Source organism: Mytilus edulis, chromosome 11 (assembly GCF_963676685.1).
Source record: "Mytilus edulis chromosome 11, xbMytEdul2.2, whole genome shotgun sequence".
In the NCBI taxonomy this organism is placed as follows: Eukaryota; Metazoa; Mollusca; class Bivalvia; order Mytilida; family Mytilidae; genus Mytilus; species Mytilus edulis.
The window spans coordinates 8,644,509-8,672,429 of record NC_092354.1 but is presented as its reverse complement, the minus strand read 5'-3'; the positions used below and the strand labels follow the sequence as shown (position 1 = coordinate 8,672,429).

Below are 27,921 nucleotides of genomic sequence, written 5' to 3'. Positions count from 1 at the left end.
CATTGTATGGCATTGATTTTTTTCTGGTTATATGACGCTGAAAGATTGTGTGTTTTTTTATACCTGAAACATGACTTTGAAGTCTAATCTTTGTCGTTCTTTAATCTTCTTGTCTTTCCTTTGATGTTTGGCGTCTTTGACAGAACTGTAATAATTTTGACAGAACTGTAGTCTGTATTATGACGTCATGTATAAACCGGGTTACGTATACGTTTCAAAGAGATGCGATTTCGTTGATTACACTAAAGCGTTTCATCGATGTTGATGGTTGTCAATGAAGCCGCTGACATGTCTCGCAATCGGACGTCAACATTTGAGGCACCGGGTAGTTTTAAGTGTGATTGTTGTGGATATGAAACAGGGAAAAGTGCAAATTATCACCGGCATTTGGCATCAGATCGACATCTGCGGGTACTGAATTTTTCAAACCAGATAAACTGTGAAATCAACGAGAATGACTTGTGCACGGATAGCGCAAGTACTCAGCCCATTGACATGATCGTAGATGGTGCGACAGTAGACTGTCAAACCAGTTACGGTACAGATAATTACGATCAAGATTTTGAAGAAGAAGAAGAAGAAGAAGAAGAAGATGAAGCTGTAGAGGATAATGATGAACAAGAATATTACGAGGAACGAAGCCACGACGCCAGGATAGATACAGAGTGGTTCCCCTTCGACTCCAAAATCCACTTTCTCCTCACTTCATTATACAGTTCTAAAACCCACAGAGTTGTAAGTTAACATTCTGATTGCATATATCTAGTTGGTTTCTTATATGTTTCTAATATAATGTCCAATCTAATGAACTTGTATTGTGATGAAAGCTATTTATAATCTACATGTATACTATATCTATTTTGTTAAAATTATATACTGATATATGTATTGTGATGAAAGCTCTTTATAACCTACATGAATACTATAGCTATTTAGTTACATTTAAAATAATTATGAGGTCTGGCAAGGCTATTTTAATTTTCTTTTTCTGTGACAGTTTTAGGAAGGCGTCCCAGAAAAAAATTAAAAAAGCCTTTCCAGACTTCATAATTATTTGGACTAATAGCTGTAGCTAGGGCCTTTCAGTTAGAACTAGAATATTCTTATTCTTTTCTTAGTCTGGTCAATGTAATTTTGTAATTGATGATGTCTAGGAACTAAGAAGGCTATTTTTGATTTTTGTTTTCTGTAATCTTTAGTTTCAGTTAAATGGGAAGGCATCCAAAAAAAAATAATATGGAAAAGTCATACATTAAAACATCATAATTATTTTTCGTGGTCTCCCCAGGGTCTTTAAGACTTATAAGCATCATACTAATATTCATTTGTATAAAATGTGATGCTATTTCAATCACTGATTTTTACACATCTTTCTCAAAAATGGAGTACTTTTTGTATTGTCAAGTGAACCCTTTGGATAAATTGACTGCATTATAACCTCAAAATTTATTCAGAGTACAGATTCAAACAAAATGCAGTCAATTTAGCCTAATGGCCCACAAGAACCTTAAAGCAGTCCATAAAAAGCATATTAATCACAAATACATGATAATTAAATTTACTTTCAAACAATTGGACTGCAACTGAATTCAAAAATTCAGCTCTTGTCATAAAACTTTATTTAGTACTGTACAAGGAGTACAAAATTTGAGCTCCAACACAAAATCCAGCATTTTGATTGGTTGATTCTTGCATCTTAGTAAAAAAAAATCATGTTCACAAGTTTTATGATCCTAAGGCCAGGCCTTGAAGTCATTAAGCTTTCTAGTCATTTTTTTTTCGCCCATACTCCAAAATCACCCAATCAAAATTCTGAATTTTCATTTATACCATATATTTTTTTTGTCGATGTTGCGGCCATGCAGATATACTTGGATATCAATATTTGTTTCACTTTTTATTTATTTTTTATTATTCTTCAGAGTGATGAGGTAATGACTTTCGTTATGTACATAATGAAGGAGTGTGGGTGTCGTAATTTGCCTCCACTGTCCAAAATAAAAAAGTATCTTCAGACAAAAATGGAAATGGAAGATATGATCCAAAAGGTAATTCATTTATTTTAATTGTTAAAATCTTTTTTTTTAAATAATTATATTAAAAAATTTAGTTAAAAAGCAAGTTATCTGAGTTATTTGTTTTATTATAATGACCTTTTTTGTATAATATTTGTTTTGCCTGTATTTTAAAAAATATTTGTATAAACTACATATGAAACTGTTACAATTTTAAAAGATAAGTAAAAAGTTTGCTATTATTACCCCTAAAAGGAAATGGGCACACTCTTTAATGTTTGCTATAATTTTCAATAGTAATTTTCTTTAATAAAAACATGAGAAATAATTTTGTCTTGTATCTAAATTTAAAAAATGTGTCCAATGATCCCCCCACTATTAAAGATAAAAACTGCTGGGTTGTTGTCCCTGAATTAGTGATTTTAAGGAATTTTGCAGTTTTTAGTATTACTTTATCTTAAATAATAATATCTAATATCTTTAATAGATTATAATCTATAGTATCCAATACTATTAATAATGATGGCTAAACGTGACGTCATACAAATGAAAACTTACTAACTGGAGGTTATGACATTACTTGTAAACTTCAAATTCGAATAAAATTGCATTAAAACGGTCGAATTCGTGGTAGGTGTTGTTTTATTTTTGATTATATAGTAGTAAAATGTAATCGAACATTTATTGATTCATCAATTCAAAAAGGGCGGGTCCCTCCTTAGTTACGCCTGGTCAACTGTGGATTTGACGAATACTTTTAGCCAATGAAAAAAATTGTTACATCCAAATTGCATTAGAATTTTTAATCTACTTTTAGCATGAAGATAAAGATGGAAATATTTCCTGGATGATCAAGCCAACTTCAATGCTTAAGTTGCAACTGGCTAATCCAGTGCTTTCAAACCAGATATTCAGGTATTAAAATGTTTCATAAAGAGTGAAATTTCAGTCTTTTGCAAGATTGCTGTAATTTTGTAATTAAGGATGGTTGATTTATGGTAAATGTTTTTATATATAAGGGTTGTAATGCACTTTACCATTAGGGGTGAAGTGACAATTTTAAGCTATAAAGCATCAAATTGATTAAAATTTTATAAGGATCTACCAAAATATTATTATCATGTATTGTCAGAGGTCTGAAATTATTTTTATTACCATCATTTTTTTAACGTTATTTGTCGCAAAGGTACCCCAATTACCTAAAAACCAACTTATACATTTCTATGTACTCTCAGAGGAAAACCCTTGAAGAAAAAGACACTCCAGGTACTTGAAAAATATTCAAAGCACATGTCAATGAAATAAGAGATTTGGTTTTTTTTTCAACTGTACAAGTACCCCCAAACCTTTATTGCATCTAAAAAATATAACAGAATGTTGAAAAATATATTTTATAATTAAATACTCTCTCTTTATATATAAATAGATATCCAACTGTAGAAACTTCTTCTCAGTCAAACTACCAAGTGTCAGGCAGTAAGTGGAAAGAAATGGAATTTCACTGGACTATAAACAGTAAAAAACACCAATTTGTTAAAGGGCAGTTCATATCCTTTGAACTTGATGGTCAAGTAGTCTATGGCAAGATTTTGCAGTTTCTGGAAAGTGTACAGGTATTGTAATACATTTGACAAACCTGATATACAAGATATAGGGACGTTTAAAATGATTTTTTGTAAAAAAATATTATTGATGATTTTAGCAGATTTAGGTTTAAAAAGGAAATAAAAGATGAATATTACATCCCTTATAATCTTATGTAAAATTTGAAACAAAAACATTAATTAATCAAAATATGAACTATTAAATTTATTACATTTTTCCAGACTGTAATGAAAGATTTGATTTGCAGTCTCCAACAAAGGGAGATAATTTAACTTAGTTACTCAGTCCTACAACAATGCTAATGTAACATCAAACATTTTTTTTTAAAAGACAGTACAGTTCATGTTCATGCATTTTGTTTTGAATGTTGCATATATAATTATTAAATTTTGTGAATCAGGAATGTTGTGAGTTGTTCTGTGACTAATGCAAAAAATATTGTTGTATAATGGTAAGATGCTGTTGTTTAAATTTGATAGTTGTAACTTTTGTCAGTATTGAGATGCATTTAATATTGATGTTATAAATTTCATGATACTTCGGTTCTAAATCTCATTAATTTTATGTTAAACTAGACATAGTTACTAAATAGTGTATTAATATCTTATTTTTTACCTTATAGAACTCAATCTAGATGTTTCAATATCATTAATATTATTATGTGTGATTATGCTTTCATAACTGCTGTTGTATTTTATTTGATTTTGCAGGAAGACAAATTGATGTATGCTAAAGTAGATGTGTTTATTGGCAAGGAACACAGATACATGTCTGAAATGAAGATGGAAGATAAGTATGTATAATTTTACATAAGTTATGCCATATGGTATTTAGTTCAGTTAATCTAGCATAAATTTGACACTGACCTTAATGAAGTAATTGCATCAGAAGAAGTTTAAAACTTTTCATTATAACCCTTATATACACAGAAAAAATCCAATAAAATCTAACTTGAGGAAAAGTAAAAAATAATGATTTAAAATTCCTATGGACATTTCCATTGATATGGGAGATAACTCTGCAAAAATTAGACAAAATGTCAATAAAAAATTGACACAAAATTATAATTTCACTGCTTCTGTTCAACAGATTGTATTGATTTTTGATATTTTAGCTGTCTAGAGCATAAAAAAAAATGGTAAAGGTTGAAATATCATTTAAGCCACACCAATTTGATTCCTTGTACGACGGACCCGCCAACCCTATTTTTTCAAAACAGATTTTTTTTATTTTTTATATTCCTGCTTCCCGCATCTGGAAATGTCATTCAGCAGTTATTGTTTGTTGATGTTGTTCATCAGCTGTTCATTGGTACTTTCCTGTTTGGATATATAAATTAGATCGGTGGTTTTCCTGTTCGAATTGTGTACGCTTTAAGGAATAATTCATTGGGGCTTGAATATATTGTGATTTTACCACAGGTTGGCCCTTTATTACAAATATTTTACACTGAGCGATAGCGAGGGGTAAAATATCGGCATAAAGGGACAACCCCTGGTAAAATCTAGATATATTCAATTATTTTGATTCTAATAGGACAAAAACGGAACTTCTTTTGAATTGAAGCGCTCTAGGTAGAGGCAAATATTTGTGGTTCCCATAAATAAACGCACTTTTATATTGGTGTAAAAGAACAGAGCATAAGTGACATGATCAAACTATTTACAATAAGTTTAAGTGCCTAAATGAGACAATTCTACACAAAAATCAAATAATCCACCATAAAACAATGTATGACCTTCAATAATGATACAAAACCACAAAGTCATAATAGATGTCCCTTAAATTCCAAATAGGAAATAAATGGCATTATTTTTTTAGTGCCAAAACTTACCCCTTATGTGCATTTGCTGTAAGTACAATCTAGTGTCAAAATTTTGAACAATGATAATTGCAAGATTAATTATTTTTTAGATGTTTAGTGAAGTATGGGCAACTGCATATGGTGTCTTTAGAAGAATGCAAGGTGGTTTCAATTCCAAGTGACACATCATTGATGGAGCTCATCAATGGGGAGTTGGATAAATATTTCCAGAGAAGTATGTGTTTCATTGTTTAACATTTGTAAATTGTTTAAAGACGATTATTTGAACAAGTTAGAAATTAGTTTTATAAAGGACTTATTTCAGAAAAAGGGAGACGGTTTGGATCCATTAAAATGTTTAATCCCGCTGCAGCACCTGTCCTAAGTCAGGAATCTGATGTACAGTAGTTGTTGTTTGTTTATGTAATATAAATGTGTTTCTCGTTTTTGTATATAGATTAAACCATTGGTTTTCCAGTTTGAATGGTTTTATACTAGTAATTTTGGAGCCCTTTATGGCTTGCTGTTCGGTGTGAGCCAAGGCTCTGTTTTGAAGGCCGTACATTGACCTATAATGGTTTACCTTTTTTTTTTAAATTGTTATTTGGATGAAGAGTTGTCTCATTGGCACTCACATAACATCTTCCTATATCTATTAATTAGCTATTTTCATAGTATATACTAGAACACACCCGTGATACCACGGGTCCGTGACTGAATTGAAGTATATAACTATGCGCAAGCCTTATTTTAGTATTAGTATTGTCATCTGATAAAGTCATGCCGATTATAAGATACACAGTTTTTCTCTGTTTTCAAGTCTTTCTGTTTGAACCCGTCGAACTGGAACTTATCAATTATTGGTAATATTAAAATTATTTGGAAAACAAAAGGTCCTGGAATGGAGTATTTTTTAATCAACAGCATTGTCCTATATAGATCTAAGTTATAAATAAAGTTGAATTCTTTGCTTCGCTGTTTTACGTCATGCCCACTAACAAATTGAAAACTGTACCTATACGCCTCATTTTTAGTCCAGATTTTTAGTATTCGTATTATCTTAGAAAGTCTTACTGATTAAAATACTACAATAGGTAACAATTTGACAATTTAATAGTGTCAACCCTGTATATAGCATGTTAATCCTGAATACAACGTTTGGTGGTGCGCCTGTCAGATGCGGAACGTACAGATAAGGTAATAGGTAACAGGTGAATATACTATTGGTATCGGTAGCGGACTCGACCCGGAACTTCTTAATTATTGGCAATATTAATTACGTGGAAAACAAAAGAGCCTGGAGTGGTGTAATTTTTAATCTCCACCTTTGTACTATATTAGTTATATATAAAGTTGAATTCTGTGATTCGTCGTTTTTACGTGATGACGGCTGACAAATTGGACCTCGTAATTTTAGTATTATAGATTTTTTTGCTTAAGACATGTAAAGGAACTACTTATTAGATCAATTAGATTTTTATAAAGTCTCATTGCTATCCGTCAGGGTTTTTTCTGCTGGTTGAAATAATTTTGTTTCGCCACCTCTTCCGCAAAAACAATATATATTTTTGCCACTTTATAGATTTATTCGCCAGTAAAATGCTTCAGTGATTCACTATACAAATCAACAAAAATGTTCCCATGAAAGGGGATGCCCCTACAACACCCCACCCCAGGGCCCCTGGATCCACCTATGATTTGAAGGTTATATTGATTGATTGATTGTTGGTTGCTTTACGCCGCATTAGCACAAAAAGGCTATATCGCGGCGAGAGCTAATTCGAATATTTTTACAATTTAAAGCATATTTTTAAAATAAGACAAAAGGTCCTTCAATACACTAAAATTCTTGACTAAAGCAAATTGATTATATACAAATAAAAATCAACAGTAAAATAACGTGATAAAAATTAAAATCGATTTAAATATAATAACATTTTTATATTTTATAATAAATTCCAATTTCTTTTAAAAAAGCAACAATATTTGTAAATGGAACATTATTAAATAAATCATACATATTATTGACATTGAAGTGCTTCTTACGAATATCAGCAAAGTCAATACAATTAATTAAAACATGTTTAATAGTATACTTGCAGTTGCAAGGAACACATTGTGGTTCATCTTCATTTTTTAAAAGGTACTCGTGTGTTATTCTAGTATGACCAATACGACATCTAGTAATAACACACTGATCTTTTCTGCACATAATATTATCAAAAGGTTTGCCTAAATTAGGTTTAATTTCATGCAATTTATTATTGTCTTTTTTACTCCATTTATTTTTCAATATATTAAAAACATATTCTCTAATATTAGATTTAAAATCAGTATATGGTATATCACAGTTAGATAGAGGGTCACCCAGGGCATTCTTTGCCTCAAGGTCTACAGCTGTGTTTCCAAGGATTCCAACATGACTCGGAACCCATAGAAATATTATTTCTTTCAGAAGAATTTTTAAATTCCTCATTACATATAAAATTTTCAGGATTGTTGGGTTTTTAATTTTAGTATTTCGTATAGCTTGTAAGCATGAAAGTGAATCCGAACATATAATAAATTTGGATTTATCTGAAGAAGCACTAAATTTCAAAGCCAAAATTATTGCTTCTGCTTCAGCAGTAAAGATGGATGCATCAGATGGCAAACGGAGGGTTGCAGCTCTGTCCCTGAAGACAGCAGCAGATGCAACTCTATCACCATCTTTTGATCCATCAGTATAGACAGTTGAAAAATCGAGATAATCGGCTTTAATTTCAGCATAGTGTTGCTGAATTAAAAGAGGATTTGTTTTATTTTTATTGTGTTCACGGAGATCAAATATCATTTTTGGTTTGGGAAGTTCCCATGGAGGACATTTGCAAGTTTGAACTTGAGCAACAGATTTTAAATCAAAAGAAGCTAAATGTGGTTTTAAACGTAAACCTAACGGAGGAATTTTATTTTCAGGTTTTGCAAAAATATCTTCATAAATCGGATTAAAAACACAGCTGTAGGCAGGATTATCTGAATGGGCTTTTAGTTTGACAGCATATTGAAGTCCAAGCTTCAAACGTCTGTTAGAGAGTGAGTGCTCATCAGCCTCTACATACAGACTCTCAACTGGTGAGGTTTTAAATGCGCCAAGACAGAGACGCAAACCTTGGTGATGCACAGCATCGAGAATCTGTATGTAGGACGTCCTTGCAGAGCCATACACTATAGAGCCATAATCTAGTTTAGATCTAACAAGAGATCTATATAAATTGAGTAAAATGTTGCGATCAGCACCCCAGTCAGTGCTGCCGACAACTTTTAAAATATCTAAAGCTTTTAAACATCTCGCTTTTAACATTTTGATATGGGGTAGAAAGGTTAACTTTTTATCGAAAAGTAAACCAAGAAATTTGGTTTCATCAACCATTTTAATTGGGTTGCCGTACAAAGTTAGTTCTGGATCAAGATGCAATTTTCTTTTGTTACAAAAATGCATCCCGACCGTTTTTGAAGTGGAAAATTTAAAACCATTTTCCGAGGCCCATTTTTCAATTCTTCCAAGACATAATTGTAATTGTCTTTCAATGTTATTCATATTTTTGCCTCTGTAACATATTAAAAAATCATCAACGTACAATGAACCTTCAATATTACTTTTTAAAACTTCAACAAGGCTGTTGATTTTAAGACTAAATAATGTAACAGATAAAATACTGCCATGAGGGACACCCATCTCTTGATCATAAAGATCAGACATGGTCGAATTAACTCTAACATTAAATTGTCTGTTAGAGAGAAAATTAGAAATAAAATTAGGCATATTGCCTTTCAACCCCATATCAAATAGATCTTTTAAAATACCATATTTCCATGCAGTATCATAGGCCTTCTCAAAGTCGAAAAAGACCGACACCACATGCTCATTTTTCGCAAAACCATTACGGACAAATGATTCGAATCGAACAAGATGATCAAGAGTACTGCGACCCTGTCGGAATCCACACTGGATATTGGCTATAGCCCATTGGATTCCAGGAACCAAACAAGGCGATCATTGACCATCCGTTCGAGTGTTTTACAGACACAACTGGTAAGAGCAATTGGTCGATAATTAATAGGATCCGTATGATCTTTACTTGGTTTTGGAATAGGCACGACGGTTGCAAGCTTCCAGATTGATGGTAAATCACCAGATTCCCAGATGTTATTCATGAGCTGCAAGAGAGCTTCTAGCGAGGAATCTGGCAAGTGTTTTAAGAGTTGGTAGTGAATATTATCAGGCCCACAAGCTGTATCATGGGCTTTTGACAGAGATGTTTTAAGTTCTTCAAGAGAAAATAGTTTATTATAATTTTCACCATTTTTTGATTTAAAGTTTAATTTAATTTTTTCTTTTTGTTTTTTAACTTTTTTAAAGTCTTCCCTGTAGTTGTTACAAGAAGAAGACTTTGCAAAAGTTTCACCAAGTTTGTTGGCAATATCCTTTTCAGATGTTAATAAATTATTGCCGTCTTTCAAATGTTTTATAGTGGCTTTAGAATTTTTACCTTTTATTTTATTTACCCTATTCCAAACTTTTGTCATCGGAGTGCGAGATGTAATCCCCGAGACAAATTTTTTCCAGGATGTTCGTCGGGCTTGCCTACAAGTCCGCCGTGCCTTAGCGCGAAAAATACGGAAATTACTCAAGTTTTCCGTCGTTGGTTGTTGATTGAACCGTCTTTCAGATTTTTTACGGTCACCTATGGCTTGATCACATGCGTCATCAAACCATGGTTTACTGGGATGTTTTGGATTTGCCGAGGTCTTAGGAATAGTTCTGTCAGCAATTGACGTTAGAACTGTATTAAAAGTTAAAATTGGATCTTGCACAGTCTCAAACATCTTTGACTGAAGTTCCGTTCGACAGAGATTCTCAAACAAGGACCAGTCCGCCTTGTCAAGTTTCCAACGTGGTACTCTCTGTTGGGCAGAATTAAAAAAATGTTCAAGTACTATTGGAAAGTGATCACTTCCACATAGATCATCATGAACACGCCATGAATAATCCAGGAGCAGAGAGGGATCGCATATAGTGATATCAATAGAAGAATAAGACCCGTTTCCAGGATGAAGATACGTATTAGATCCATCATTAAAAATGCATAATCCTTCTTGAGAGACAAAGTCCTCAATGATCTTACCTTTGGCATTATGAGTCTTGCTACCCCATAATGGATTGTGGGCATTGAAGTCGCCCATAAGTATAAATGGTGAGGGTAATTGATCAGTGAGGTTTTTGAGTTTTGCTTTATCGATAATTGAATTAGGTGGAATATATATCGAACATAATGTAATTGTTTTGTCTAATGATAAACGAATTGCAACTGCTTGCAGATCCGTTGTGAGTTGGACTGTGCTATGAATGACGTTGTCCTTCACAAAAATGGATGATCCGCCTGCAGCACGTTCATCTACCTTAGAAAATGTGCTATACATGTTGTATCCTTTTAAAGATACGTTGTCACTTTCTTTTAGATGAGTTTCTTGAAGACAAAATGCAATAGGTAAAAAAGACTGAACTAGAAGTGTTAACTCGAGAAGATTTATTTTAAGACCTCGGCAATTCCATTGGATTATATTTGTCATTATTTAATAAAAGAAGGGCGAATGCTGTCGAGTTTGCCAGCATTCTTATTTCGCTCACCCTGAGATCGTGATCTTTCGGGTGGCGGAACACTTTCGGTTTCCATTTCAGTTTCGATGATAAGTGTTGAAAATCTGTTGTGCGAAGAGAGTCGTCGATCTCCAGGACTACGCGCAGCTGGTGTTACTCCGCCTCGACCCCTACCCCGCGACCTCGAATCAGAAGACTTCTGAGAGGATGTATTTCCTGGCTTCTTTTGGACATCCTTCTTTTCTTGAGAACGAAGAGGAGATGGGGCTCTGGTAGACTGTGTACTGGACGAAGAAGATACCTTCTTGGATGCAGATGAAGGAAGACTTTTGGAGGTGGAAGAATCATCTATATCACTGGGAAGATCCCAGACAGATTCACCGCTCCAATTGTGTATTTCTACCGTTTCTTTTTTATTTGATTTTTTTTTCTCATTTTTTTTTGGTGATGATAGTGAGCTCTGTAGGGAAGATTGAGTTGACTGAGTACTGGTTTTGGAAGATATTGGTTTTCTTGGAATTAATATTCTATCGGTAGGTTCGGTTTCAACAGGCAGCATTTTAAAATTGTCCGCATCAATTGGCCAAGTCATGCGAGTTTGTGTATTCTCGTGACTGAATGAGCGGACAACTTTGCTGGCGTACGATGGTCTGTTTGAAACAAGGAGATCATTCGAAACAGAAGCTATCTGTTTAGCTTCTGGGTAACTAATGTTTCTTTCTGTTTTAATTTTAATAATATTTTTTTCTTTAAGGTAAACAGGGCAGTCCCTAGACGATGAAAAATGAGATTCACCACAGTTTACACATTTAGAAGATTCAGAGTGACAGTTTGTTCCCTCGTGTCCTTCGTCAGAACACTTGAAGCATCTCTGCTTACCACGACATTGTTTGCTTCCATGACCAAACTTTTGACAAGTAAAGCATCGAATTGGGTTTGGGATAAACATGTCAACTCTGATTCCGAAGCAACCTAAAGTAATAGATGGAGGAGGAGTTGGAGTTCTAAAGGTCAAAAGATAAGTATTTAATTTGATTATATTTCCATTCTTTTTAATTTGAAATCTAATAACATTAGTTACACCTTGGCTTGAAAGTTCCTCACCGATTTCTTCCACGGTAAGGTCACCAAGGTATTGACTTCTGTCTCGAATGATCCCCTTACAGCTGTTCAAACTGTTATGAGGAGAGGCAGAAACAGGAAAGTTTGATATTGTAGACATTGTAAGTAAATTTGTTGATTGACTTTTGTTGGAACATTCAACCAACAAATTGTCAGATCTCATTTTTGAAACTTTTTTAACAGTACCAGCAACGCTTTGAATTTGTTTGTGAATTACAAAGGGCGATATTTTTGAAATTGGGTTTTCTTCTGTTCCTTTTATTACAATAAATCTGGGCCAACTGTCATCTTCCCGACAGGGCTCTGAATCATCACATTTTCTTTTCTTATGTATTAAAGCTGATTTCGAGGGTTTGTTTTGTTGTGCCATATGAAAGGAGAAAGATTCACCATTCTTGCCATCCACCCACCTCGGAGTGCCTACAAGGGCGATGCTGTGTTTCCGTGGCGAACCGGGATCGAGTGCTAATGCTGAAAACGAGCTCCATATATAATGTAGCTGGTCCTCAAAATCAGCACCCAAGATCCACTGCGGAAAGCACCAGATGTTCCAAGAATAGAATACTCAAGCAGAGCGTATCCATCAAGCGAAAAAGAAAGCGTACCACTTGATTGACCCATGAGCCATCGCCTTCTTCAGTTATCCAAAATATAAATAGCTTAATTTAAAATACATGTGTATATTATGAAAATTGTTACAAGAAAGCTTATTGTTGAGGATTAACTGAAGGGCTCGACATGACCAGCCGATTGATCGAACCGGGTCCATCCGACCTCCCGTTTAGATGATTTCGAAGCCAAAGCAGCTTATTGAACTATAGTCTCGTCCGTCCGGGTATTTTCTGACCGTAAGGAGTCTGGCTATAGCCCTCATCCACAAGGATCTCGTCAACCACCGACACGGGTAGCAACCCACGGCAAACGGGTTGGAGAGCCTATTTTATTATTCGTTAACTTACAATACAATATTGTTATCTTAATTCTAAAATCTGTTATATGCTGTCTGCACTTGCATGTATGTTTTCATAGCACCAATTGTCAACTGATGCCATGAAGAGTAGTGACTTAATCCAATCAACATGAACATTTCAAAAAAAATTACTGTATAAAGGTTCAACTTATTCAAATGCAATTTTAAACAATGATATCATTTAAATGAGGAATTACTTACAGTACATCTTGTTATTTTTTTTCAGAGAAAAGATGCAATTTTAAAGCAGTCATCTTTATACACCGGTTTACCTGTTATAACAGTACCTTTAAATCTGTTCATGGATGACATGTCAGCCAATCAGTCCAAGAGGTGGTCACCCCTGCATGCCATCCAGGGTCAGCTTTCTGGCTTGAGTGTTGAAGAAAAGAACAGAGGAAAGAATGTGTTTTTGTTAGGTGTGGCTGATAGAATGAATATTCTTGAGCTTGTGTCTCCTATTTGCCAGGACATTGAAAATTGTAAACAGTATGTATGATTGTTTAAAGAAATTGAAATGTTGTGTGATCTAACTCTATGCATTGTGCCTATAAGACAGAACTTGTTATGGATAGGGTTATTGAAATGCTCTTAAATCTAAAACTTTCAATTCCACCTAACAGGTACTGTAAACTCAGAAATTATTGCAATTATTTTATTATTGCGAAAAATGTGACAGGATTATAATCGCAATAATTAAAAATCGCAATTTGAAATTTTTTATATAATTTCAACAGGATTTTTCTCAATATCTCAAAAATAAAAAAATGCATTTTAGTCTCAAATGACAAAATCACAATATTAAATGCACGCAATAATTTCTGATTTACAATATATATGGATTTGTCATAAGCTTAATTTAACTATTGATTTATTTACAAAAACATATATATGTGTATAGCAGTAGACAATGAAAGCTTTAAACTGTAATCATTTTATAACAAACAAAATTGTAACTTTAATTAGATTTTTTGAAAATAAGACTAGCACAAATATATACACACAAGACTTATTTACATCTTCTACATTTTTAAATTTATGCACTAACCACAGTCTAATTCAGTATTTCCAATGGCTATTTACAATTTTACCTTCAATACAGTTCAGATTTACATGTGAGGTAATAATCATAACTATAAAACAAATAAAAATCACAAAATAAATTAGCTGTACACTTGTTTGAAATACACAATTTGCAAAAATAAGTGTACATGAAAAAAATACATTTAAAGCATATGAAGTGATTAATGGAACTTTTATATACTGTTTGTTATTTTTTTATCTTTCAGATCAGGGATAGAAGCATTTGATGCTTCACTTAACCAAAAGGTTATACTGACAACTGACATATCCCTGATTGTTACAGACTACCAAATGATGAGTTTGGCCTGCAACCATTTAGGCCCATCTGCAAATAAATATTGCCCAAAATGTAATGTAAGTATTCACAGTACAGGTACTATTTTTATACGACCGCAAAAAATGTTTGCATCTTATAATGGTATGATGTTGTCGTCTGCATCGTTGTCGTCGTCAGTGCTCGAAGATGCATTTAGTTTCCGGACAATAACTTTAGTTTTAGTGAATGGATCTCTATAAATTTTTAACAGAAGGTTCCTTACCACTAAAGAACGGTAGGGATTGATTTTGGGGGTTGTGGTCCCAATAGTAAGGGTCCATAAAAGGGCCCAAAGAAGCATTTTTCTTGGTTTTTGCACAATAAATTAAGTATAAATAAATAGAAATCTATGATATTTTAACACAAGGTTAATGACCTCAAAAGGAAGGTTAGGATTGAAATTTGGAGTTTTGTTCCGAACAGTTTTAAAGGAAATAGGGGCCAAAAATGGCCCAAATAAGCATTTCTCTTGTTTTTTTCACTATACAATTCAATACAAATATGTGTATTATATTGACATTAGTCATTATGTATAACAAAATATTTACAATATTGAAATATTTCAATTAAATTACCCCCAATAAGTCAATTCAAATAGATACTATAGTATTAATTCAGATTGATATAACTATAACTTTATTTATAGAAACCTCAAAAAAACAACACATAAAAGTTGGATGGTTGTTCATCATATTATAAATTACTTTTTTATACCAAACTTTACTTAGTTTAGTGAAACTTATTTGTTTAACTGTAGGCAGATGGCACAGATCCTTTTAAGAAATGGGATTTGAGAACACCAGAAACCACAAAGAGGACACTGGAAAGGCTCAAATTAGTGCGAGACAAAGTATCATTACAAAGACAGACAGGGGTGAAATTGTATGAAAATTGTTTATGGCAATTTATGGATCCACACAGGTATGCAGCACATGCTTTATAAGCTTAGTATAATTTAAGGAATATCAATATGACATATATTCAATTTGTTGGGATGAATGGTAATTGTCTTATATAAGTAACCTGAATTAGAGTAATTTCTCATAATTTGATTGGCTGATGTTGTCCTAGTTATCAAGTACCATTTTTTTATTATCTCAGATAGAATTATCTCCCTTAAATTATTGATCCTACAAAAAATATTTTTAAGTTACTGCATGTATAGTCCTCAGATTTTCCATTTTTCACAGTTTTATATAAGATATATAAACTTTCTTGCTTGATGTTGTCCTTATTATTGAATATATATATATAAATTTGTAATTTAAAAAAAAACATACATTAAATCTGATAGGTCTATAAAATTTGTATCGATATGAATTTTATTGACTCAACTAATTCTCGTATTAAGATAATGGCACACTGTGTAACTAACAACATCACTTATGGTTTAATTTTTCTTTTTTTTTATTATTGGTTTATTTGGTCATGTGTTTTCCATTTCACATTTTGTGTTTTTTCACTGTTTGTCTGCATGTATTGACTTGATGTATTAACTATATTTAGAAATGATATATATATGTGTTCTTATGTAGGTTTTTTTTCAGAGATACACCAGTGGGAACTTTACATTTCCTGTATTTAGGACTAGCTAAGCATTTGATTAAGGTAAATGTTTTCTTCTATTATGGGTGGTAAAATTGAAGAGGATGATTGTGATCGAAGTTTTCTTAATAGTAGGGGACAGAAAGGAATAATTCTTAATTAAAAAACTATGGGTAGGTGTTAAGAAAGCTTTATCATATTTTGATGCTTTTATGTGACCATCGAATTTACCATGTTATCAATTTTGTAAATTTGAAATTTTTTTCCCATGTTAAGTACAAATTGCATATTTTTTTTAACTTCTTTGTTATAAATGAGATTAAAAAAATACATATCTAAAACATTTGACTAAAAACAGTGACTTGATTGATAATAAAATTTGAATAATTGATTACCGTTACTCAAAAACCACTCATTGGAAATACCTAATTTTTTCACAAGAGTTAAGTTTGATTATAAACTTTTTTTAATTCATTGCTATTTTCCACTTGTATCAAATATTTAGAAATAATTCCAGAATGAGATTTCAATGATACTAAAACATCAGAACAATACATTCTTAAATTAGGATAATAGGTTTTAATTGAATTTATAAGGGAATGTATTACATTACTGTTAATTTGGCAATGAAAAAGAAGTGTTCCTTATCTAAAATTTTACAAACTTTGCACAGTCTGTGTTCTCTTTGAACTTTTTTATATCATTCTTATTCAATTTCCAAATTATGATCGCTTACATGTAATTTTGTTAAAAGTTGACGACTTAGTAGAGTAACTAAGAACAGCTGCTGTCTCAAAAATATATGTATACATTAACAATCAATCTACAGTTTTTTTTTTATATATTTGACAGTACTGCTTAGATACCTTAAATGAAAACCAAAAAAATTTACTGGAAAAGCATCTAGAAAGTATTGACCAGTCAGACTTCGCCTATCAAATCAACACCAGTTTCTTCAAGTACTTTGATAGTAGACAGGGCAAAGATTTCAAAAATTATGTGAGTACAGCTTTTCATTACAAATGAAAATAATCAATACAATAAAATTGAGAATGGAAATGGAGAATGTGTCAAAGAGACAACAACCTGAACAAGAACATATTAACAATTGCTGAAATAATCAGGCTTGTTTTATTTTTCTATAAGAACTGAGCTGTCCTTGCTATACCTTTGCTATTTAAAAGATGCTTCTGTCAGAAAATAACAATGTAAAACATTTAAACAGTATATCTGGCATGAAATAAAGGATAGGTGATTACGTTTTAGTTTTTATCCTGCAATTAGCCAACTATTGTACAAATGACAGGTATACACTATATTTTTGCTATATTTGTACTTGTACAAATAAAGTCTCCTGTTACCCCACTTACAGGTTGAGTGAGTGCTAATATGAATATTTCTGTTTCCAAACCAGTTCTTTTGGGGTCCTTTTTGTGGTCCACATTTCAAGTATGGTATGTCGATTTCTTTGAGAAACTAGAGACAATGATTTTGATTTCATAACTATAGTTACAAGTGTTGGGAGCAATTTCAGGATAAAAACAATATATGTACAGAGCCATGCTTTTCGTCCTGTTTCTAAAGCTCATACATATTTTCCGACCTTGTACATATATTGTATATAGAGAGTCTTATAACAACAACACTTTATGGACTGCTGCAGAAATTTAATGATCGACATGTTTCGGTGCCTAGGGCACCGTCATCAGATAACTAAAAACAATACATAAAATCATGTTGAAGTACAAAATCGGTTGTTAAAATTTAAACGTCACAATGTTACAATGGTAAGTAAGTAAAGCGTTCGTTCACTTTCGTTTGTAATATATTGTATATGTATAACACAGACAAAAAAATATAGATAGTGCAGCACAACTTGATTTTACAATGCTAGCATACAGAGTACTTCATAATACAGGCTATATATAATGCAATGTACAGTGGGATTACCATATAAATGACGGCAGGGTGATATATATTTTTATGACTTATTTTTTTTGTTGTCAAATAAAAAAGGATGTGGAAAGCCAATTTAGTAAAACTCAAATTTGATTTCAGCATGATAGTATGGTGACATCACATTGACATGCATAACGTTTCTGTTGATTAAAAAACTATTAAATTTTTTATTTTATTTTTACATACATTTTTTTAATTTTTGGTTTTATTAATTTGTTTTGCAGCTCCAAATTGCTGTTATCAATATGGAATATGCTGGATTGCGTACAAAGTACATTTTGGTGTTGGAAAAACTGGCATTGGTAAGAAAGATACAAATGGGTGCGGTCCTAACCTTGACAAAGGTTAACTTAGAGTTAACTTGTTGACTGCTTTCTAAGTTCTGAGTTTTGGTAATGCGTTCAAATAATTTTGTTGTACAAGTCAGCTGGAGGTATCAAAACTACTGAAATTTTGTTACGTATCAATATTTTGAATAAAATGAGGACATGCTGGTATCTTAAATTTATACGAACCAAAATTTTTTGTTATTATATTGCAATTTTGCTGTCCATTGTCATGATTGTATTATACATTGAATCCTGACATAAAAAATATGGCTGATTTACTATGCGGGTATATAGATTTACAAATTAAAGTGCATATATGGTCAGTTTTGGTAATGCGGTCAAATAATTTTGTTGTACAAGTCAGCTGGAGGTATCAAAACTACTGAAATTTTGTTATGTATCAATATTTTGAATAAAATGAGGACATGCTGGTATCTTAAATTTATGCGAACCAAAATTTTTTGTTATTATATTGCAATTTTGCTGTCCATTGTCATGATTGTATTATACATTGAATCCTGACATAAAAAATATGGCTGATTTACTATGAGGGTATATAGATTTACAAATTAAAGTGCATATATGGTCAGTTTTGGTAATGCGGTCAAATAATTTTGTTGTACAAGTCAGCTGGAGGTATCAAAACTACTGAAATTTTGTTACGTATCAATATTTTGAATAAAATGAGGACATGCTGGTATCTTAAATTTATGCGAACCAAAATTTTTTGTTATTATATTGCAATTTTGCTGTCCATTGTCATGATTGTATTATACATTGAATCCTGACATAAAAAATATGGCTGATTTACTATGCGGGTATATAGATTTACAAATTAAAGTACATATATGGTCAGTTTTGGTAATGCGGTCAAATAATTTTGTTGTACAAGTCAGCTGGAGGTATCAAAACTACTGAAATTTTGTTACGTATCAATATTTTGAATAAAATGAGGACATGCTGGTATCTTAAATTTATGCGAACCAAAATTTTTTGTTATTATATTGCAATTTTGCTGTCCATTGTCATGATTGTATTATACATTGAATCCTGACATAAAAAATATGGCTGATTTACTATGAGGGTATATAGATTTACAAATTAAAGTGCATATATGGTCAGTTTTGGTAATGCGGTCAAATAATTTTGTTGTACAAGTCAGCTGGAGGTATCAAAACTACTGAAATTTTGTTACGTATCAATATTTTGAATAAAAGGAGGACATGCTGGTATCTTAAATTTATGCGAACCAAAATTTTTTGTTATTATATTGCAATTTTGCTGTCCATTGTCATGATTGTATTATACATTGAATCCTGACATAAAAAATATGGCTGATTTACTATGCGGGTATATAGATTTACAAATTAAAGTGCATATATGGTCAGTTTTGGTAATGCGGTCAAATAATTTTGTTGTACAAGTCAGCTGGAGGTATCAAAACTACTGAAATTTTGTTACGTATCAATATTTTGAATAAAATGAGGACATGCTGGTATCTTAAATTTATGCGAACCAAAATTTTTTGTTATTATATTGCAATTTTGCTGTCCATTGTCATGATTGTATTATACATTGAATCCTGACATAAAAAATATGGCTGATTTACTATGCGGGTATATAGATTTACAAATTAAAGTGCATATATGGTCAGTTTTGGTAATGCGTTCAAATAATTTTGTTGTACAAGTCAGCTGGAGGTATCAAAACTACTGAAATTTTGTTACGTATCAATATTTTGAATAAAATGAGGACATGCTGGTATCTTAAATTTATACGAACCAAAATTTTTTGTTATTATATTGCAATTTTGCTGTCCATTGTCATGATTGTATTATACATTGAATCCTGACATAAAAAATATGGCTGATTTACTATGCGGGTATATAGATTTACAAATTAAAGTGCATATATGGTCAGTTTTGGTAATGCGGTCAAATAATTTTGTTGTACAAGTCAGCTGGAGGTATCAAAACTACTGAAATTTTGTTATGTATCAATATTTTGAATAAAATGAGGACATGCTGGTATCTTAAATTTATGCGAACCAAAATTTTTTGTTATTATATTGCAATTTTGCTGTCCATTGTCATGATTGTATTATACATTGAATCCTGACATAAAAAATATGGCTGATTTACTATGAGGGTATATAGATTTACAAATTAAAGTGCATATATGGTCAGTTTTGGTAATGCGGTCAAATAATTTTGTTGTACAAGTCAGCTGGAGGTATCAAAACTACTGAAATTTTGTTACGTATCAATATTTTGAATAAAATGAGGACATGCTGGTATCTTAAATTTTTGCGAACCAAAATTTTTTGTTATTATATTGCAATTTTGCTGTCCATTGTCATGATTGTATTATACATTGAATCCTGACATAAAAAATATGGCTGATTTACTATGCGGGTATATAGATTTACAAATTAAAGTGCATATATGGTCAGTTTTGGTGGATGCGGTCAAATAATTTTGTTATACAAGTCAACTGGAGGCATCAAAACTACTGAAATTTTGTAACCTATCAGTATTTTGAGTAAAAAGAAGACATGCTTGCACCCTTAATTTAGGCGAACAAAAATTTGTAGTCATTATTTAAATGAATTAAACTATTGCTGATTGTGGCTGCATAGTTCAAGGATGTATAACTAACAAGGACGTATATACCTAACATCAAATATACTTCTTTTCAAAAATATACATATTAATATGATTGAATTTGATCTCGGAATATATATATATATTCAGTGCCTGTTATCATTGTAACCGAGATCGTTTTTATAATAGATAGATTGTCAGATCACAGATAAATTTGTGTTACGTTCTGTGCGTACTTATTTTCAAAAAATTGTATTTAATCCTGTTCATAAAACGGAAGTATTAATTTTCAAATTACTTTATTTTCGATGTTTATACTACGAAACAAAGATATTAAAAATATTTTTTGTTAAATCAACGAAGAGCGGTCCTGGTTACAAGTTAACTTAGTGTTGAGCAGACCAGTCAAAAGTTAACTTGGGAACAGGTCTGGTTTTGATCGGATTTGTCCAAGCAGAAGTTAACTTTGTGGCAGGACCGGTTTACAAGTTAACTTATGTTAACTTTATGACAGGACTGGTTCCGAAGTTAACTTATGTTAACTTTATGACAGGACTGGTTCGAAGTTAACTTATATCAATAGCGGACCTGTTTCCAAGTTAACTTTTTGGCAGACAAAAAAACAGTCCTAGGACCAAGTCCGCTTTTCAAGTTAACTAAATTTTGGTCCTAGGACTGGTCAGAGCAGTCCTATATTCGGTCACAGGTTAACTTTGACCAGTCCAAATGACTGGTTATCAAGTTAACTTGCTGTACAGGTTAGGAGTGCACCCATCTGTACATGACAATATATTTCCAATTAAGTCAATTTCATTATTTTATACCCCTGCTTTCAAAAAAGGGGGTATACTGTTTTACCTCTGTCTTTCTATCAGTCTGTCAGTCTGTCTGTCCCATGAATATCTTTAGTCTCATTTTTCTCAGGAACTACAATACAAGGATTTCTGAAATTTGCTTTCAAGGTTTATATAAGTCTGCTATACCGTGTGATGTGTTTTAGATTCATCACTTGGGTACCATCAGTGAGCAGTAGCTCACAGTTTCACTTGTTATTTCTTTTGACTCGATTTACTCATATTAGATTTTGTATTGCACCATTTTATAATTCTATGAAAAGCACATTTGTAACATAATTACCACAAAAAATATATATAACCACAGAGTAACATCTATAATTGGCCATTTACCTGAGAAAAAAAATCAAATTTTGTTAATGCAACTTTTAATATTATGATTATAATAAGGATTTTTTTTATCTGTTCTTTTTTTGTTTGTTTTATTTTTATTTTGGTAATAATTATGAAAAAAAATAATATGCAAACTCTTTCTTTTGTAGATTTCAAAGTATATCTTGCAAGGATGTGGTGTGCCAAAAATCAAATCAGAGTTTGACGATTATTTCCTGTTGATACAGGAAAACATACCAGAAATTGGCACAAAAAGAAAGATGAAATGTTAAGTTTATGTGACAGTTATCATAAAGCTTAGCTTTATACTTAGGATTATCAACATGATATTAATGATTAGTATAGAAGGCGAGACATTTCAGTGTGTGCACTCTTGTTTTACTTTTTCCTGATCACAAAAATTATAAATAACACTTTTTGATAAATTAACTAAAACAATTTGTTGTTTTATAAACTCGTGATATAATTTGTAGGATGAAATTTTATCGCCAATTAGCACATTTTTCCTTTGGTCTTACTACCTATAATCGTCATTTTTTTTTATTTCTGTCTGTTATGATTTAATAAATATTGCTCATTAAATGCTGTGTTTTGAAGCGGAAGTTTACCAATTGTCACCTTATAGTATGTTAATTTTAATGATAGATCCATGGGTATTGCGATCACTGGATTTTTACAAGGAGGGTCATGCTAAGGTCACTATGCATATATTGAAAATATGTTGGGGAATACCTTCCTGGAATCAAGCAATTAAAAATAAGTAAACCTCTTCTAAATGTGAACAAATTAAAGAATTAAAAAAAGTTGCAAATGACATTACTATTTGTTTTGAATACAAAATGGTTCCAAAAGTCTTGGAATCAGCAGTATTAATGTTCAATAATCTGTTGACACAACCAGGAAAAGTAACTTTATAAGGAGCATAATAATAAAAACTACTATAAAATCTTCGTTTAATTATAGGTGAATGTATACACTTTAATCTGGAAATCAAACACATTGTAATTTTTTTTTAAGGAGTTGTGCTTCTGATTTGGTGATTAGCTATGGGAAGGACGGCAAATTATTAAAGTTCTTAGGAATGCCAAATAACCATGATAAAGGAGTTGGACTTCTAAAAAACATTGTAAATAAAAAGATGGTGAGTACTTGAATATGCTTCAGTTTTTCAATTTTTCTGTTTCACGTTTTCAGTATAATTTCACAATATCTTGTGAGTTTGACTCTGCGAAAGTCTGAACTGTTTGAAATCTAGATTTTGTAAAGATGTATTAAGTTTTTGTGAGAAAGTCTTACTTGTAATAAAATCTAGGTTTTGTAAAGTTCTGTATAGCTTTTGATATGATTTTTCACAACAATAGTAGAAAATTTTGTGTTTTATTGGTTTTTATCATTTTACTGGGTGTCTTACTAACTATGTTTTGTGTATGGAAATATATGACGATTTGATATTTCCTTAAGTTCAGTAACTTCAGTTACCTGTAATGATAAAGAGTCAGAATTTGGCAATGCTGATTTAACTGTCATAAGTTATATATAAAAAGACAACCAGAGCTCATCACAAGATATTTATTGCAGCAGGTACTACCCCACAATAGCACCAATAAAAGCAATGAATATATACTTTAAGCATTTAGTATTATGTGTGCAGAACTATGTATTCATACAGTAAAAACAGAATCATATATTATTGAAATCATACAAATGTTATATGAAATGTAGATTATCCTTCTCCAATGGATTCCTGCAAGCTTGTGTATTGCGCATGAATATATAGATTACGAAAGTAGTTTCGGAAACTTGGTTTATCGAAGTTTAAACTAAGAGAAAAAATTTAATTGACCAATCCAATTCAAGTATTTATAGATATGCAAATCATATAAGAATTATTTTGAAATAAAATTTAATTTATATTTGCTCATTTTCTTTATTGAAGAGTCCTGATGACCTAATGTACATAGAAGTACAAGTCCTACAGGCCATTTTGAATTGTGGAGGAAGTCCAAATGTTATAAGCAGCAAAGATCTAACAGTGCAGGAGTTTTCAAAGGGCACAACTAAGCTGGGCGAAAATGCAAGAGTTGGAAGTTTTGTTTTATACCTTGATGAAGAAGAAAACGTATGTATAAAACTCTACTTTGTGTGCTACTCTGTTAAACCTTGTAAAATTTCTTAGACCGGTAGCTTCATCAAAATCACTCTAATATTTAGAATAAAAAAAGTTTTAATCGACACAAGCAATTAAAAAAATAGTAATGTAACTTGTACATCTTTATCCATCATTTTGAAATCATGTGCACACCATATCACTACGAGACATAAATATCATAATAGCAATTTACACAAGTATTACTTTATGTATATCATACTTTTATCTAACATTTTTAGTTATAATTTTTATAAATCTTATAAAACGAGGTTGTGGTATGATTGCCAATGCAACAACTCTTCACAAGAGACAAAAAGACACAGAAATTAGCTCCATGTACTGCCCTCAACAATGAGCAAAGCCCATAATCCATACACAGCTACTTTTGCATAGGTACTATTTCTGCACTAAAAATATGTAGTACTGGAAATTTACTTTTAATATTTAGTACTATTTCTTTACTTTAAAATTATTGTAATATTCAGGTACTGGTATTTTAAAGTACTTGATGTGTACTAAATATTTTGGTACAGAAATAATACTATATTCCATGTTTTTTCAATCTATTGATATATATGTATAATCACATTTGTTAAGAGCAGATTGTAGTCACTTTATCACAGTGGTATATCTGTTTGAAAGCACCAGCCTGTTATCATTCAGACAGATGATATTGATGTTTTTTTAATAAGTAATGTTTAATTTTATTTCACAGGCCAAAATTGGAAAAGTTACAAAATTTCTTAGGTTGGTGTGGAAAGGAAATTGTCACCAGGTTGTTTTTATCCAGAAGGTTATTCCTGCTCATCATAGTAATGCACGACTGCAATATATAACTACAACCGAGACAACAGATTGTGTAAAACTAGTAAAATTGCAGTCATTAATTCACACTGTACATGACTGTAGAGGAGGGAATTGCCATCTGAAGGAAGATAATGTAACCAAAAGAATTGAAAAGGAAAACAGAAGCGTCAAAAGAACATACCTTAAACACTCTTCACAGCATAATGTTTATATCATTAACAAATACAGATTAACGCATTCTTTGGATAAATTTGTTTTTTAAATTTGGCTATTTAGAACATGATGCAGTACCAAATCAGAATTAATTATAAAAAAGAAGATGTGGTATGACTGCCAAAAGGACAACTCTTCACAAGAGAACAAGTGAGACTGACATTAACATGTGTAGGTCACTGTACAGCCTTCAACAACGAGCAAAGTTAATACCTTCATGTACAGTAATGTATTATGTGAATAGGATATTAAAGAATAATGAATGAAACTAAAAATGTAACACATCAGCAAAAGACAACCACTGTGTTTCAACTCTCCTTCTAAAATCTGACATATATATTTGTAAGCTTTTTTCCCCTTTAATCACATAAATTATTTATCCTATTTTTCAGGTTGGGTATTTCAATGATCCTCCTAATCAATCAGTAATATCCCTTTAAAAATGCTGCAGAAAAGTTTTAAATACAAGTTTATTGAGAAAAATGTCTTAGAAACAATCACATTAGTCAAACTAGTGGTCATCTTTTAACCCTTAAGTAGAACTGTATTTATGAAGCATTTAAATAAATAACTAAATAAATAATTAATTTCAGGAAGTCATTCAAAACTGTTAGCAGAGACTCTTCGCCAGATTAACTTTTTAAGACTTAAACTATACCTCTTGTCAATTTAACAGTATTGGCTGAACTTGGTATGTATCCTGTTTTAATAAAAAGAAGCCCTAAAATTGTCTATTGTCTTTTGGTTGCATGTAAAAATTGACAATAATTGTTTACTTAGACACATATTTAATAAATTTTTGCGCATGTTGCAAGTAGGCAATGGGTTTGCCATAACAAGTTAAGAGTCATTAGCTTAATTTTTAACATTTTTTTTGGAAAATCAAAACATTTTGTTAGAGACAGTAACTTTTATTGTATACATGCAGTATATACTATACTTAATGATAGATTATATTGGAAATATTGGAAATAAAATGTTTATTGTTATATTGATTCAATTATCTGTAAAAAGTTAAGAATTCATAGATGACATAAGGTGGCTGTCCTCCTCCATCTTGTATTTTGAAGTAGCAGATAACTATTGATCTAGATCTTTAATGAAATGAGAAAAGTTTTAAAGAAGTATGTAATTTATGTGTAAGACTTTTCAATGTTAATATAGAAAATTGTGTGTTTTACCATATTTTGGGTGTATTTTCTATACAGAAAAAAACATCATTATTTTTGTTTGATTCATACTTTTTCAATATTGTCACACAAGGGGAGATAACTCGGATAGAGTGATTCATTATAATAGAAAGTGTTGTGCATTTATGTATGTTAATATGTAGCAAGAAAACAAGTCTGGTGACCCAATTTTTTCTTTTTATTATCTGAAAGCATGTTATTAGACCTATCCTTTTGCATTTAAACTTAAAATTCAGTAGTGTAGATTTCTTTTCAAAAGCAAATTGATTTTCCATGCATAATCTGTACAAAATCTGACAATTTTTTCAAAACTGGTCGTGTGTGTATATAATGGACAAGAACAAATAAACAAGATTTTGACAAATTATTAAAAATTCCTAAAAAAAATTATTTAGATCACCCTTTCAAATCCAGCTTTAAAACAATTACAAATAATAATTTACTACTGAATTCATTCCAGAAAAATATGCACAAAATGCATTGAAAATAGTTCTGTATTTTATTAATAAGGCTTAGTCAGATAAAGTTGTATTCAAATTTGTATATTTTTGGACAAGGATAATTTTTGGTTTAATTTGTAGATAGAGATTTTGAAATAATAAAAGTCATTGTTAAATCCATTTGTAATATGTACAATACTAGAAATGCTTTGTTTTCATAATTAATCATTTTGTTGTAAATGTACCTCAGGGTGAGACCACTAAAAAATTTAACAAAATATTAATGTTAAAAGTATCTTTTTTACCATAAAATTTTAAAGGGGATATATAGTCATACATACAAGTGCTAGTAATAATATTATCCTATGAATGTGTTTAAAATATTCATTGTGAAATTTGGTTAAAATTTGTGAATTTTTGTATTTCAAACCAGTAAAAGATTTATATTCGTATTCTAATTCTTCTTCAATAATTATTTTACTTTTTAGTTGATTTAATATGTGAAAATAGCAATAACTAGTGCATACACTGTATAATTTTGAACTCTGTAAATATGAAAAGAAGATGTGGTATGATTGCGAATGAGAGAAATCTCCACAAGAGACCAAAATAACAAAGACAGTACCAACTATAGGCCACCTTAAGGCCTTCAACAATGAGCAAAACCCATACTTCATAGTCAGCTATAAAAGGCTCCGAAATGACAATGTAAAACAATTCAAACGAGACAACTAACGGCCTTATTTATATTAAAAAATGAACAAAACACAAATATGTAACAAATAAACAAACAAAAACCACTGAATTACAGGCTCCTGACTTGGGACAGGCACAAAAATTATATCTGTAAGCACATTATATATATAAAATTAGCATCAGTCAGATCATGTGAATTGCATGCAAGTTAGAACATGTGAAATTCACGTGAGTCAGATCACGTGAACTT

At 31.4% G+C, this 27,921-nt stretch overlaps 2 protein-coding genes across 2 annotated transcripts; both read left to right on the top strand.

The window, feature by feature from the left end:
- Positions 1-253: 253 nt before the first annotated feature.
- Positions 254-22,448, top strand: LOC139493952 (uncharacterized). Its single transcript, XM_071282123.1, has 14 exons — positions 254-735; positions 1,923-2,048; positions 2,833-2,930; positions 3,442-3,628; positions 4,331-4,413; positions 5,535-5,659; positions 11,312-11,466; positions 13,345-13,643; positions 14,444-14,591; positions 15,311-15,474; positions 16,101-16,161; positions 16,951-17,097; positions 18,282-18,359; positions 22,326-22,448. The coding sequence occupies exons 1-14, from the start codon at positions 259-261 to the stop codon at positions 22,446-22,448; spliced, it is 2,271 nt and encodes a 756-aa protein (XP_071138224.1). The 5' UTR covers positions 254-258.
- A 741-nt stretch (positions 22,449-23,189) lies between these two features.
- LOC139495067 (uncharacterized) lies at positions 23,190-27,427 on the top strand. The gene is made up of 3 exons (XM_071283219.1): positions 23,190-23,317; positions 24,113-24,295; positions 25,041-27,427. Exons 1-3 carry the CDS (start codon positions 23,258-23,260, stop codon positions 25,392-25,394), a joined length of 597 nt encoding a protein of 198 aa, XP_071139320.1. The 5' UTR covers positions 23,190-23,257; the 3' UTR covers positions 25,395-27,427.
- The last annotated feature ends 494 nt before the right edge of the window (positions 27,428-27,921 follow it).

Coding starts and splice junctions, on each gene's coding strand:
- LOC139493952 (XM_071282123.1), top strand. CDS start 259: ATGTTGATGGTTGTCAATGAAGCCGCTGACATGTCTCGCAATCGGACG. Junction 2,931..3,441: donor CTTTCAAACCAGATATTCAG/GTATTAAAATGT, acceptor ATATATAAATAG/ATATCCAACTGTAGAAACTT. Junction 15,475..16,100: donor CAATTTATGGATCCACACAG/GTATGCAGCACA, acceptor GTTTTTTTTCAG/AGATACACCAGTGGGAACTT.
- LOC139495067 (XM_071283219.1), top strand. CDS start 23,258: ATGCCAAATAACCATGATAAAGGAGTTGGACTTCTAAAAAACATTGTA. Junction 23,318..24,112: donor ACATTGTAAATAAAAAGATG/GTGAGTACTTGA, acceptor TCTTTATTGAAG/AGTCCTGATGACCTAATGTA. Junction 24,296..25,040: donor ACCTTGATGAAGAAGAAAAC/GTATGTATAAAA, acceptor TTTATTTCACAG/GCCAAAATTGGAAAAGTTAC.